The sequence below is a fragment of the Acipenser ruthenus genome, chromosome 9 (assembly GCF_902713425.1).
Source record: "Acipenser ruthenus chromosome 9, fAciRut3.2 maternal haplotype, whole genome shotgun sequence".
NCBI lineage: Eukaryota > Metazoa > Chordata > Actinopteri > Acipenseriformes > Acipenseridae > Acipenser > Acipenser ruthenus.
In genome coordinates, this window is record NC_081197.1 from 25789540 (window position 1) to 25805259 (window position 15720).

General features: G+C 44.4%; 1 protein-coding gene and 1 long non-coding RNA gene across 2 annotated transcripts in view; one reads left to right on the top strand and one right to left on the bottom strand.

Annotated features, from left to right (window-relative positions):
- Nucleotides 1–1787, top strand: part of smpd1 (sphingomyelin phosphodiesterase 1) — a 62200-nt gene extending 60413 nt beyond the window's left edge. The window contains exon 6 of the mRNA XM_034010034.3: nucleotides 989–1787. Within this exon, the coding sequence (XP_033865925.2) occupies nucleotides 989–1392 (404 nt within the window). The 3' untranslated portion in view covers nucleotides 1393–1787. The remainder of the gene's footprint in view (nucleotides 1–988) is intronic.
- The window catches only part of LOC117406158 (uncharacterized), a 30088-nt gene extending 14368 nt beyond the window's left edge, over nucleotides 1–15720 (bottom strand). Inside the window, exon 1 of the long non-coding RNA XR_004544936.3 lies at nucleotides 14888–15720. This is a non-coding gene — a long non-coding RNA (uncharacterized LOC117406158). The remainder of the gene's footprint in view (nucleotides 1–14887) is intronic.

A 15720-nucleotide genomic window follows, 5' to 3' on the forward strand; every position in this document is an offset into this window, starting at 1 on the left:
TTGTGGCAAAATGTACAAAAATGCCTACACACAAAAACCCCAGAAGAATGTGCCTGGTGACCATAGGGATTTTGCTGTGGAAGACAGCAAAGGAAAGAAGGTACAACTTAAGTGTGCAAGTACTGTCGAGTTACTACTATACCTATTTTGACAGAAAAAAAAACTGCTCAAGCATTTTGGAAAGTAAATGAAAACACTAATTTCATACAGTATATCAAAAACGAAAGCACTGAAAAAAAAGACTTACATAAAACTCGAAAATAGCTAAAAATAAGCACTGAAAAATACAATTAATAAAAACTGAAAAACAGAAGCCCTCATTTATATTGGATGCTCTGTAGGAGACACGCTGCCAGGTACCTGATTGACAGGGAGGCTCGGCCGGAGGTTTAGTTTTTCCAGAAGTCCCTGATTGGCTGGAGGGGCATATCTCAGGGAGCGCCAGACCAGTTAAAGAAAAAAAAAAAAAAAAAAAAAAACCCTAGTGCCCGTGGTCTTACCATTGTTGGTACGGTCACGTGGGTCCCTGCTCAGTTTACCCTTCTCTAGGCACTACCAGAACTGCCACTGAAAAACAGAATTATAAATAAAATTGACATGCCTGTGCAGTGTTGTCAAGTATAACGTTCAGTGTCTGTCCTCACTGCCCAGTGAACAACCCATAACCCCTTTCACATTGGGTAAGTTCTGATTTGATAAACTATTCTACCAACAACTGTCCATGGATTGGCCAGCACTAACCAATTTGTACCAGCACCCAACACTTACTCTGTTCAAAATTAAAACATGAGAGGGACAGCATAATGGGGTTGAGGGCCCTCCATGTTGGTCATTAATGTTTATATTTGAGATGAGTTTACAATGCATCTTTTGCAGTTATCTAACCACATACTCCACATCAAAATGTTGTTTGTTTTACCTTTTTTGATTAAAATGCTACACAATTGTTATGAAAGATTAGTAAATTAGGTGTCCTGTGTTTTGGCAGGTTACCGGGTCTACAAACTTGATGGTGATTACCCTGGCACTTCACACCTGGTTGTGGACCATGAGACCTACATCCTGAACTTGACAGAGGTGAATAAAAATATTGTCCCCCCTCGCTGGACTCTTCTGTACCGTGCACAGGAGGACTATGGATTGAAATCTGCACTCCCTGCAGACTGGGATGGACTGATAAGGAGCTTCCTTCAAGACGACCGTGCCTTTCAGCACTTCTGGTACCTTAACCACAAGGGTCACATATCAGAGCCTTGTCACGATAGTTGCAAGACTGCAGCTCTATGCTTCCTGCGCACAGGCAGATCAGGGGACCCTCAGCTCTGCAAAAGTCTCACCTCTGCACACTTCATAGAGATTGCTGAAATCTGGAGACACAGGGCCATGTGTTGAATGTCCTGATCAGTACTTTGCACTGTTAGCAAAAGTGCAACATGGTCTGAACTTGCCAAAGTAATTTTTAGGAGAAAATAATATATTGATGAGATTATTGGATAATTGAATATTTTTGTTGTGTTTTTAAGCAGAAGTTGAGTAGCTTCTAATAGCATTTTATCAGTTTCTTTTGCATTCCCTTTTCTTTTTATGATATTTAAAATCATTCTTAGTAGTTCTGAGGTCCTTTACTCAAATGTTGAGTTTGATTATTTTTTTGTATAACTTTGCTAAAGTACTTTCAATGTTTTGAACTGCCCGGCCCAATATGCAAGTACAGTAACTGTGTTGTTGCTTTGTTCTTTGTAGCTGTAGATACTTTTGAATACTAATAAAGACATGATTTTGTGAGACCAGATAGACCTGGACAATCAGATTTTGCAAAACCTCTCCACCTTCCCTGCCTGGAATATGTTCCGCTTGTTTGGTCAAACAGTCCAGTCAGACCCTGTTCAGTCTAACCTGTATATAACACTGAATATTTAATAGAAAACAAGCATCCATCACAAAACATACAATTTGTACAATATAACAAAATGTCTAAAGCAATTTAATTGTATTTCATTTCTCTTTTTGTAATACAAATTACTGTAATTGAGTATATCTAAATAGTTGAGAAAAGGCTTAATGGACACATCAATGGAATTTTTTCTCAACAAAATCTGCAATAAATGAGGAACAAACTGGGTTCTGAAATGAAAGTTACGTGACTTAAAGGGGACACTGGTGTAAAAAAAAGTCCTTTTGAAGACAAATGTATGGAAAATGTCTGTGAAATTTTTGCCGTTAGAATATTTATATACCACATCACAAAAATGGCAAGCTTATTTTTAATTTGTTAACTGTTAAAATAACACTTTTTCTACAAACCATAGACAGAATCTAATCAGAATGGATGCCAGTTAGGGGCTTGACATGCTAAAGCCATATTCTTGCTGTAAATATCTTGAAAAAACATGTTTCTGTAAACATGTGACATGTTTCACCTTCTAGTAAAACACAAGCGATAAAGCCTATATCATAAAACTGAATATCCCCTCTGGGGATTTATTTAACTTGCCAAGTCACAAGCTATTCCATTTTCACACCATGCTGTTTTAGTATCAAACACACAATTAGAATAGTTTTAGCTCCACTTTGACACCGTAACATTGAAAACATGAGAACATCTATGAATGAGAGTAGAGCATTTAGCCTCACGTTTCTCTCTGTTCTGTATGCAATCTGAGTCCGTTTGGATATCCTGGGAGGTTGAAATTGTGTTGGTCACTTTGTGTCGTTTGCACATTTTACTCATTCTAGACGTCAGGGGGTCTGAACAGATCAAGATGGTATCACTGGTCACCATCATCAAAGCAGTTCAACCAGGAGGCTATAGACCTGAAGGATGCCTGCTTTCATCTCCCCATACACAAAAATTTCAGGAAATACCTGTTTTTCCATCAAGAACTGTCAGTAACATCTCCGGGGCATGGACATCCACGTTTCCCCTTTACATAAACAATTTGTTAGTACGGGATCCCTCCAGGGAAAAGGTATTAGAACACTTATTGGTAAACAAACAAAATTCATATCTCTTCCCGGCACGTGTTACATCCAGATTTATTTTGGAACAAAGTCCCGTAAGTTTGTAACTAGTAACACCCCAAAAAATTTAAAAAATATTATAATCATAACCCTGATTCCCTGAAATAGAAATCTAACCATTAATGAATGGGTATTTACCTGCTAAAGACCCAAAACCTGAATAAGATATAACAAAGCTGCTCAGCCAAGCCTGTCATTTTTTCCTTCAAGCATGCTGCAATCATGGATGCAGCGACCTTGCAGGTTAATGGTTACATTTCTATTTTAGGGAACAATGGTTATGAAAATAACCTAATGCTCCTTTTCAAGTACGAAATGCAGCCATTACCGAATGGGTGAGTATATCCAAGCCATTGCAAGGTCAAGATTGCCGCACGACCAAAAAGCTACAAGGCTCAGCCGAGGCTGCCTTGTGCATTACCATATGGAACCTCAGTAACAAGTAGCTAGGGCTAAAAACTAAAAAAAAATGAGGGAGAAACTCACCTTTATGCCTGTGTTAAGAACATAAGAAAATAAGAAAGTTTACAAACGAGAGGAGGCCATTCAGCCCATCTTGCTCGTTTGGTTGTTAGTAGCTTATTGATCCCAGAATCTCATCAAGCAGCTTCTTGAAGGATCCCAGGGTGTCAGCTTCAACAACATTACTGGGGAGTTGGTTCCAGACCCTCACAATTCTCTGTGTAAAAAAGTGCCACCTATTTTCTGTTCTGAATGCCCCTTTATCCCCTAATCTCCATTTGTGACCCTGGTCCTTGTTTCTTTTTTCAGGTCAAGGAAGTCCCTTGGGTTGACCTTTACCTTTTAGGATTTTGAATGTTTGAATCAGATCGCCGTGTAGTCTTCTTTGTTCAAGACTGAATAGATTCAATTCTTTTAGCCTGTCTGCATACGACATGCCTTTTAAACCTGGGATAATTCTGGTTGCTCTTCTTTGCACTCTTTCTAGAGCAGCAATATCCTTTTTGTAACGAGGTGACCAGAACTGAACACAATATTCTAGGTGAGGTCTTACTAATGCATTGTAGAGTTTTAACATTACTTCCCTTGATTTAAATTCAACACTTCTCACAATATATCCGAGCATCTTGTTAGCCTTTTTTATAGCTTCCCCACATTGTCTAGATGAAGACATTTCTGAGTCAACATAAACTCCTAGGTCTTTTTCATAGTTCCCTTCTTCAATTTCACTATCTCCCATATGATATTTATAATGCACATTTTTATTGCCCACATGCAATACTTTCACTTTTCTCTATTAAATGTAATTTGCCATGTGTCTGCCCAGTTCTGAATGCTGTCTAGATCATTTTGAATGACCTTTGCTGCTTCAACAGTGTTTGCCACTCCTCCTATTTTTGTGTCATCTGCAAATTTAACGAGTTTGCTTACTATACCAGAATCTAAATCATTAATGTAGATTAGGAATAGTAGAGGACCTAATACTGATCCCTGTGGTACACCACTGGTTATCTCGCTCCATTTTGAGGTTTCTCCTCTAATCAGCACTTTCTGTTAACCCCTCTACATGTTAACCACTCCCTAATCCATGTGCATGCATTTTCTTAAATCCCTACTGTGTTCAGTTTGAGAATTAATCTTTTATGCAGGACTTTGTCAAAAGCTTTCTGGAAATCTAAAAAAACCATGTTGTATGCTTTGCAGTTATCCATTTTCAATGTTGCATCCTCAAAAAAGTCAAGTAGGGTAGTTAGACACGATCTCCCTTTCCTAAAACCATGCTGGCTGTCTCCCAGGATATTGTTACCATAGAGGTAATTTTCCATTTTGGATCTTATTATAGCTTCCATAAGTTTACATATAATAGAAGTCAGGTTTATTGGTCTGTAGTTACCTGGTTCGATTTTGTCTCCCTTTTTGTGGATCGTTGTAAGGGTGTGATGTAAGGGTTGACTGAGAAGCCGCCCTTACCACTCTAGTTCCAAAACCAGGATTTTGAGGATCTATGACATTAAGTCTGTAGAACCTAGTAAAGGTATGGAGAGTAGCGCACACCACTGTATTGCAAATGTCCTTGACAGATGCACCCTGGAATAAAGCCTACGAAGTTGCCAAGCCCCTGGTGGAATGGGCAGTGAAATTTTCTTTTTTTTTTTTTTTTGCATAACCTTTGCCCTGGCTTCTGTAAAAATTAACAGGCTTTCACAATTGAGAATGCCTGCATCTCAATCACCCACTTTGTGGAGGTGATTGCAAGCAAGAAAGCTGCTATGAGCGATAAAAATGTCAGCTTGGCTGAATGCAAGGACTCAAATGGAGGCTTCAAGTACCACGTTAAGCCTCTAGCGAGGAGCAATATCGAAGCCGCGGAGTTCCTTTCAAAAATTGCCCCACCAATTTTGACATGGCAAGCTGAAATAGATGCCAGATAGACCTTTTATTGTAGAGGGTGATTTCCCATCGTCAAACAGGTCCTGCAAAAATTTAAGTATAACTGCCATGGGACAGGTTGTGGTGTCAAACCCCATGGCAGGCACCACGTCTGAAAGACGCCCCACTTGTATCCGTAATGGATGCGTGGATGCTGCTCTGCATTTTGCAGGGTGTCAGTAACCCTATTGAAAAGGCCCAGATGGCTCAAATGCAGCTGTTCAAGGACCAGATCCAGAGCTGCAGGCTCGATGGGTCGGAATGCCGTATGGTCCCCCGTGTCTGACTGAGCAGGTCGCGGCGCTTGGGCAGCTTCCGCTAATGGCCGCTCAGGAGTTGCATCAGGGCTGAAACCCAGAACCTCCTGGGCCAATAAGAGGCTACTAAGAGCACCTTGGCCTGGTCCTGCATGATTTTCTCCAGACACAGTGGGAGCATGGTGGGAAGGCATATAACAGTTGCCTCAGCCACTGGTGTGCCAAGGCATCTATCGCCAGCAAGTCCCCACTTCCTTTTATGGCGAACCAAAGGGGACAGTGGGTCAATTCCTGGCAGGTAAAGAGATCTATCTCTGCTCTTCTGCATCTCTCCAAAATGAGGCTCCCCTTGTGAAGAGGTTTGCCACCCTGTTTGGAGGTTCTCATGTGCCCAGAACAAAAGCTTGCGGCCCACGCAATGGAGACTGGGAGATCTGAGGTTTATGTACGCCATCTCCCTCGAACCTCCTGTAATAAATTCTGCTCCAAAACATTGGATTCCAAGCATACTCCTAGGAGGCTGTTTGAGAAGCCATGAGCTGGCTCGTTGCATGATTAACTGTAAGGCCCAACTGTTGAAGGTGGCCGGTGACAAGTTCTGTGTGGGTATCAGCCTGTGCTGGAGACAGGACACAAATGAGCCAGTAATCCATATAATTCAGTTCTCTGATGCCTTTGAGTCTCAGTGGGGCCAGGATAGCTTCCACGCACTTCGAAAAGGCACAGGGAACTAGAGAGATGCCAAATGGCAAGACACGGAACTCGTATGTTGTTCCCTGAAGGGCAAACCGCAGGTACTTCCTGTGCACTGGTTTTATGGGGCTGTGGAAATAGGTGTCTTTGCGGTCCACCGTGGTGAACCAGTCGCCTGGCCTGATTGACTGCAAGAGCTGTTGCATTGTCAACATTTTGAACCTCCTTCCAGATACAGATTGACCTGTCTGAGGTCGAGGATCAGTCTGAGGCCATGTCGCCGAGCAGCTGTTGAGTGGCGTGTGACTAGTGACATCACGGACCAGGAAGTAAACAGAAACCAAACAATGGGTGGAATGGCGGTGAAACTGAACGCAACGGCGCTCAGCTATTTTATTAAATAAACAAAACAAATGATTTTAACAAAACACAACAAACAAAAAGGTGCATTGGCCAAACAAATAAATATCGTGCTGGTGTAAACCAGCACGCTTAGCAGTTATTTGTAAGTTTCGTTTTCTCTCTCCTCGCTCTCTCCGCTCTCACGCCTAATATACTCTCCCCTGAGGGTAGAGAGCTGCAGATTTATATACAGTGACCATCTCCCGATTAGCAACAATTAATCAATTAATTAACTCGGGAGATGGTCATGGACTGCACGAGTTTAATAAGGATGCGTGACTGTCAGCTAGCTAAATAAATCACTAGCTGATCAGTCACACATCCTCACGGGGTTTTTAAATTATAAAAACAATAACAAATACGCAGCGCTTTGATCTGTGCAGCAAACAAAAATACAAATAATAATACAAATATATATATATATAGGGGTGGGACACTCCGCCACACATGCCGCCCCCTTGTGCGCAGCACACATGGCCTTTTCAGCCACCTCCCCCCTTAGTCCCCAAAGTCCCGGCTAGCAGTCCCGGCCCAGGAACAGGGGCAGCAACGAGCCAAAGGTGGCGGCTACGGTGGGATGTCCTCCTCCCACCCAAACAGCTGTAGCATCCTGGTGGACCGCGCAGAGGCCGGCTCCTCCGGCTAAGGAAATTTTGGGGGTGGTCTCCAGACCTCCCCCCCTTCTTCATGGCCAGCAGCTCCCCTCCGTGGGGCTCTGGCCACCTGTTTTCCTGCAGCGAAATTGCTGCTGGGGGAGCTGGTCTCCTGACCTCTCCCCCCTTCTTCATGGCCGGCAACTCCCCTTCATGGGGCTCCAGCCACAGTATTTCCTGCCGCATGGCGGGACTGGTAGCGACCCCAGGCAAAGCAGGACCCTCGGGAGGCGACGGCAGCATCAGCGGACCCTCGGGAGGAGACGGCAGCAGCAGCGGACCCTCCGGAGGCGAACTCGAGAGGGGAGCCCCTGGCCATGGTGGCGGCAGCGGGAGCTCCACATCTCCCTCTTACCCTGTAACTGGTGGCTCTCCAGGCGATGCGGAGCAACAGGCAGCCCCAGGCGATGTGTAGCAACAGGCAGCCCCAGGCGATGCGGAGCAACAGGCAGCCCCAGGCGATGGGGAGCAACAGGCAGCCCCAGGCGATGTGGAGCAAAAGGCATTCTTGGGCGATGCATGGCAGGCATCCTTGGGCGGTGCGAGGCAGGCATCTTTGGGTGGTGCGAGGCAGGCATCCTTGGGCGGTGCGAGGCAAGCATCCTTGGGCGGTGCGAGGCAGGCATCCTTGGGCGGAGAGAGGCAGGGCAGGAGCAGTCCTTCCCATGATGGTGGAGGTGGAACCAGCAGGTATTCACCCTCTGCTGGTGGAGGTGGGAGCGGTGAGCTGTCCTCCCACAGCGCTCGAGACGGAACCAGCAGGCATTCACCCTCTGCTGGTGGAGGTGGGAGGGGCAAGCATCCTCCCAAGGCAGCTGAGGCGGAACCAGCAGGCATTCACCCTCTGCTGGTGGAACTGGGAGCGGCAAGCTGTTCTCCCACGGTAGTTGAGACGGAACCAGCAGGCATTCACCCTCTGCTGGTGGAACTAGGAGCGGCAAGCTGTTCTCCCACGGTGGTTGAGACGGAACCAGCAGGTATTCACCCTCTGCTGGTGGAGCTGGGATCGGTAAGCTGTCCTCCCATGGAACTTGAGACGGAACCAGCAGGCATTCACCCTCTGCTGGTGGAGGTGGAGGTGGGAGGGGCAAGCAGTCCTCCCATGGATGCGCGCTGGATGATCGCGCTCCCCCCTTCTGGATGCTCGCGCTCCCCCCTTCTGGGCGCTGGATGCTCGCGCTCCCCCTCTTCGTATTGCGTGGGGCATATGGCCAATGTGTGCCCATATGCCCCACAGCCAGTGCACAACTCCGCCACGAGGTTCGTAATATAAACCTCCCAGCCATCATCCCCGATCTCCTCCTGCTGTTGCTGCGGTTGCTGTTGCTGCTGCAGCTTACCACTCCCCCTTCTTTTCCTGCTCCTTCTCCCTGCCTTCCTCTCCTGGGCCGGCTCCTCCACCTCGTCCTGGAATGGGCAGATCGCTACCGTGTGCCCGTACAACCCCGCAAGCAAGGCACCAGCCTTGGTCCTCCAGACCACCGAGGAGGTCCTCCAGTTCCCCGCAGCCGTTTCTCCAGCTCCAGCCTTCCATTTTTATTTATTTTATTTCTTTTTTTTACCCAAAATACAAAAAAAAAACACTTTTTGAAAAAAAACAAAAAAAAAACGTTCTTTTCTTTCCTGGTCTGGCTCCTGGAGGTGTTGTTTGTCCCACGCAGGACACTATATGTGGCCGAGCAGCTGTTGAGTGGCGTGTGACTAGTGACGTCACGGACCAGGAAGTAAACAGAAACCAAACAATGGGTGGAATGGCGGTGAAACTGAACGCAATGGCGCTCAGCTATTTTATTAAATAAACAAAACAAACGATTTGAACAAAACACAACAAACAAAAAGGTGCGTTGGCCAAACAAATAAATAACGTGCTGGTGTAAACCAGCACGCTTAGCAGTTATTTGTAAGTTGCGTTTTCTCTCTCCTCGCTCTCTCTGCTCTCACGCCTAATATACTCTCCCCTGAGGGTAGAGAGCTGCAGGTTTATATACAGTGACCATCTCCTGATTAGCAACAATTAATCAATGAATTAACTCGGCAGATGGTCACCGTCTGCACGAGTTTAATAAGGATGCGTGACTATCACTAGGTGATCAGTCACACATCCTCACGGGGTTTTTAAATTATAAAAACAGTAACAAATATGCAGCGCTTTGATCTGCGCCGCAAACAAAAATACAAATAATAATACAAATATATATATATAGGGGCGGGACATTCTGCCACAGGCCACCATCCCGCTTGGGCACTAGGAAGTACCTGGAGTAGAACCCTTCCTCCACCGTTTTTGCTGCAAGCTGCTACCTCCTGAGACACCACCGTGGCATCCTGAGGGTCCATGACTGATGTTACAGTCACACCCCGAATGGGAGGGGAACCGTGCTTGAACTGCAATGAGTGGCCAGTCTGAACAGTAGTAAGCACCCAGATGTCTGTGGTGCACTGACGCCAATACTCCAGATGGCCGGGCAGCGAAGCGGATTGTGGCCTTCGTGGTGAGGATGATTCTGAACACCACCTCTGGCAGCAGGTGCAGGCTGTGCCAGTCTTTGAGGCTGTTGGGGCAGAGGGTGCCAATTTTCCGCTGGTTTGTACACTGGGTGTGGTTGTTTGGGAAGCAAGCGCACCAGCTCCTTCATGGATTCTCACACGCGCTGAGAGCACTGCAGCATCTCGTCCGCCACAGGACCAAAGGCTTGCCCTGGTGAATAGGGGCATCCAACAGCTGTGTTCTGTCCCCATCAAGCACACGTGCTAGGGAAAGCCAAATATGCCTGCTTGTGGCTACCAGCACAGCCCCTTTATTTATTATATATTATGATTTGTATTACAGTGAAACGCTGCATATTTGTTATTGTTTTGTGTTTCTTTATTTTAAAAACCTTGTGAGGATGCGTGACTGATCAGCTAGTGATTTATTTAACTAGCTGACAGTCACACATCCTTACTAAACTCGTGCAGACTATGGCCGAGGGGGTAATGAGATAATTAACAGATAGTTAACCCCTCGGCCAGAATATAAAAGCCTGCAGGTGTCCGCGCTCAGGAGGAGAGTGTACAGAGGAGAGTACGGGAGCGCGAGCATGGAGAGAAATTAAAATAGAAACAACTGCTAAGCATGCTGGTTTTTAAACCAGCACGATACTTATTTGTTTATTTGTTTGGCCAACGTGCCCTTTTGTTTATGTCTTTTGTTCTGTTTAAATCTTTTGTTGTATTTATTATTATTATTATTATTATTATTATTATTATTTATTTATTTATTTCTTAGCAGACACCCTTATCCAGGGCGACTTACAGTCATAAACAAAAATACATTTCAAGAATCACAGTACAAATATTAATACAATTAAGAGCAAGATAAAATACAATGACTTCAGTTCTAGCAAGTACAAGTATGACAAAATACGATTCAATAACAGAGCAGATAACAGTGTCAGTAATAGTTACATTAGGATATAATTAAATACAAAATACTACAGATTAAATAACACTTGACAGATTACAGTACTCTAAACTACAGGATTAAATGCAGTAAAATAGGGTGCAGATAAGAGCAAGTAAAGCGCATTAAGGAAGAGTGATAAAGTGACCAGAGGGAAAAGAGGAGTTCTACAGGTATTTAATAAAATACTGAGTGCCGTTGCAATTCAGTTACACCCGCCATTCATTGTTTTGGTTTCTTTTCCTGGTCTGTGACGTCACCACCCACACGCCACTCAACAACTTGGTCACACTCTCCCACAATATACAACCACGGTCACCAGTCCTGGGTGTGTGCTGTAGTGCTCGTGGTGGGTGATACAGTTTAAAGAGTTACAAATAGTGCAGTGCTGTTCCGGGTTCAGTGCTGGCTCTTAGCGACAGCTCCGGAACGTGTTAGCCGTCTATAAACACACAAGTAACAATTATAGACAAACAAACAAACAAAACACTCACAATACTCTCAATACACAGTGTACGGGTCCTTCCAGGTCTATTTCAAAACCAAAGCGAAGGAAAAGATTTACGTTTCTCCAGCCTCTTTATACTATCACGCATGACCCCTTGGTAAATGATTTCAGCTGTCTCTATTGCTTGCAGCTGCTGCTCCGGATCAATACGTTCCTGCAACGGAGTCTCACCGCCTTCCAGGCTGACCGGCTGTCAGGCCAGCCCATCCAAAGACTTCCCCTTTCACTACTTAGCGCCCTCACAGATCGGGAGGGAGATTTACAACCAGAACTCATTATATTTCTGTTACAGGGACGTAGAGTGCTCTGTGGGAGAGACGTTTCTCCAGTGCGCGCATGGAGAAATGTACACAAAATGCTAAGAAACTGCGGTTCATCGGTGCCTCCTTTTCATGCTCTGACCCCAACCAGGAAGAGCATCTGCTGTGCTTGTCCTCAACAGGCATACTGGCCTTGCATGTGTTGCAGGGATAAAACCCAGGAATTATGCAAGTAGCAATGCAGTGTACAGTAACACGGTACAGGTGCTGCCTCAGTCTGCTTAAAGACAGTAATGGGGCTGTTCAAGACCCGAAAAAGACCAGCTTGGTACCAGACTGGGATGTAAGAACCGGTTGGTAGTGGGTCATAACCAACAGTATGTTACTGGTCGGAACCAGGAAGGTACCGGTTCGGTAGCAGTTCGGTGACTGTAGCACTGGTTTGGTGACTTTAGCACCGGGTCGATACACTACCAGTTGGAACAGATTCCGTACCGGATTGGTGACTGTAGCGCCAGGTCGGTACTGTACAGTACTGGGTCAGAACTGGGACGGTACCCATTGGGTTTGGTACTGGTCCGGTGACTTTAGCACCTGGTCAGTATGGTACGGTACCGGGCTGGAACCGGGACGGTATCAGGTCGGTTTGGTACTGGTTCGATGACTTTAGCACTGGGTCGGTACGGTACCAGTGTGGTAACCCCAACCCCGGTTCGATACAGTGTAACGATCACTCTGGACAACTGAGAAGCAGTTGCACTGTCCTCCCTAAGGAGATACTACTGGCCCTATTCCTATAACTAAATATGTCAGCAAGAGTGACAGACAGCAAAAGCAGGGACGTCAGAGGTGTCAATTTCACAAACAACTGGTTTATTGTTGCGAACAATAATGTTAGCAAATGAAATAAACAAAAAAAGGAGAAATGGGTGTAGTGTGGGCCTCAAATAAACCCACAAACACAAACACAATATCAATGCACAGACAGACAGACAGAGAAAGATAAAAGTGAATGAAATGAGCACAAATGGTGACAATAATAATAACAGTCTAGATGGCAATGGTTGGAGCATGAAAGTTAGGCCTAACAAGTCCAGCAGAGCAGCAATGTAATTGAAAACCAAACAAAGTAACAAAAGAACAAAACCAAAAAATACAGGAAGCAAAGTATCAAAATTAAAGTAGAACAAATCCAAACAAAAAAGTAATGATCTCACCAACAGATAAGGAAGTCCAGCAAAGAGTCCAGTAATGACAGTGACTGTAGAAGATTGAAAAAAATTGAGTACATTGAAAATGATGAATCTGCCCAGTAGTGCTGAGTTGAATGGTGAACAGTTGTTTGGAAAAAATCAGGAGGATCAGGAAAAAATGGAGACTGAACACACAAAACAGCAAACACTAAACAGACCTTGAAAAACAGCTAAACTTAAACAAGTAACAGTGAAAACAAAAAGAAGAGTTTAGACAAAGTGCAGGATACAATAAAAAAAAAAAGAATGACTGCACTGGAATTATCTAAAGATGCTAAAGGATTCACTGAGATTTAAGTTTGTAATGCTGTAGGTTATGATGGATTCCTCAGAGAAAGTGGGTCTTCCTCCAGGTCTAATCAGCCAGCTTTACTACAGGTGCTGGCTTCTAAGGAGCTCTGAGATTGGAGGAGTGGATATTTGAATGAGCCAATGGGGAGAGAGGCTGAACAGAGGATGGTTGCAAGGAACTGTGGGAAATGAAGTTTTAACCTGGCCAGGCTACTGACTCTAATTAAAGGGACAGGTGGGTGAGACTTACACCCACATTATGTAGCATGGGAATTGCTACAACTGTACCAGGTTGGCAATGGAGTAGGTCGGTGACCTTGTTACCAGTACGGTACGGGTCCACAGTTACTGCAGGTAGCACTGAACAGGGATGCCCACCTGTGCAAGCTACTGGCAAAAACCACTCAGTCACAATGAGGGAAGCCTGCTTGTTAGTAAACTAACAGCCCTTGTAATCGTGACGCAAAAGCTGTCATCAAAACATCATCAAGGTGGTAGTGTAATTTTGTATTAATTTTGTATTTACCAGTGGCGTTTTTATTTTAGTGTAAAATAAAATTCGAAATAATTAGATGTTGTAAAGGTATTTGTATTTATCAATGTATATTTAGAAGCAATATTGTGCGAAATCCAGCTATCCTCCTAACTGCAGTGCTAACCAAGGAATATTCATGTTTTGGGGTTGCTCACTAATGATTGGTCAGCTGTCAGAGCTTTGACTTTCCCATTGGTTGCTAAAGCAGGGCCTTCAAGTGAGGCAGAGAATACCCTGGGAGATTTATGGCCTGCCTCTGCTCACTCCTGATTGGTCGCCTGTCTTAAAAAAAAGGACATTCTTCGACTCGCCTGTTGGTTAAACTCACTCAAGACCTTCAACTGAAACGGAGAATACCCTCAACTGTTTTTTCTAGCGTCTGGTCGTTGTTTTAGACTGCGGGAGAAATGCAGATCTCTTATTTGGCTGCTCACATCCCCTTCAGGAAACCCCTGGACTCTTAAAAAACCTCTAGTAAACCCTGTAAGTCATCTTGGATAAAGGTGTCAGACAAATGAACAAATAATAATTAGAGTAGTATGTTTCATAGTATAAGCAATCACACTGTACGCAAGTGAGTGAGGCAACGTAATGTCATTTGACTGACGGTTTACTTGGCACTGTCTGGTCAGCAGAGAATACCTTGAAGGTCCTGACGGCACGCCACTGGTATTTACTAATAAGTTTTGCAATTTTATTATACAGTTGAGATTTTAAATATGTGCTAAACTAAAGCAACAATTCAGAAGAAACACTTTGTGGCTTTCTTTACAGAAGCAAACCATACTGCATCCTGTCACAGACGCAGAAGTCACAATAAAATGTCTGGGCCGACAGCCAAAAGTACCAAGTGTCTGGTTTAGATACACAGAGAGATGGGAAGAAGTTTGTATGTGTGGGTAAAGTGTGAACAGAGACAGCCACAAAGATCAAACTAGTTTGAACCGACTTTTCTAGCAACAAAAGTAGGATGTTAGGTCAATTTCGTTGATTTAAGTAAAATAAGTTAAATGTCATAGAATGTTGTATAGCTTTGTGCTGATTCCCCCGGAACAAGAGGTGTACTAAAGGTGTGAGTTAACAGGGTGATTTTTATTATTATTTATTTCTTAGCAGACACCCTTATCCAGGGGAACTTACAATTGTTACAAGATATCACATTATTCTTTACATACAATTACCCATTTACAGAAGGAAGCCCAGCGCGAAGGAGACACCAATGAAGGTGGTCACAGAACCAGTTCCTGGACACGACTATCCCTTCCGGGGTGAGAAACAGGGGATCCTGGTTGCTGGCCATCGGACGCAGTGACAGATAGCTGAAAAGAGCAGAAACAGGACAAATAATACAATGTGTTTTTGTTAAATAAACATGCACGCCTTTCTTTTCTCGGTCTGATTTTGAATGTTTTAAAAGTAAGAGTACATGACCTGGGATTGACGATGGAGATCTCCTATGCAGAGGTCCGAGGATGGGTCGAATGACTGGTTCAGGCATGTCATCCACAGAAGGCCGAGATGAACATTGCTTCCAGGAGGGCATCTTTGTAAGGAGAAAAGCAGCCTGAGTGTAGAGTGTTGATCATGGATTCCAGGACTTCCTTTGTGAGAGGCAACTTGGAAGATGAAGGTTTGGAAGCAGTTTGTTGAATCCCACGGAGCAGCATTTGTATCCAAGGAAGATGAGATGGGGGAGGGATAGTGATTCCGAGCAAACGAGAGTGAAACTGTAGTCCTGACAAGTATTGGCGTATGGTGGAAAGGGAGAGATTGCGTTTTAAAAAGCAATAAGTAATGAATTCTATGATGGAAGATTCGGAAGTAAGGCATGAATGTGACGGAGCAATATTTGGTGTAAGACTGCCACTCTGTATTATAAGCGGCTGTGGTGTTTTGTGAGACTGATTGTTTCATGAGATTAACTGCAGATTCGGAGATTTGGATGTTGGGATGACTGATTTAATACAATATGAGGTCCTTGAACCATGGACATGGATGCGGTAGGGGGTCTCCT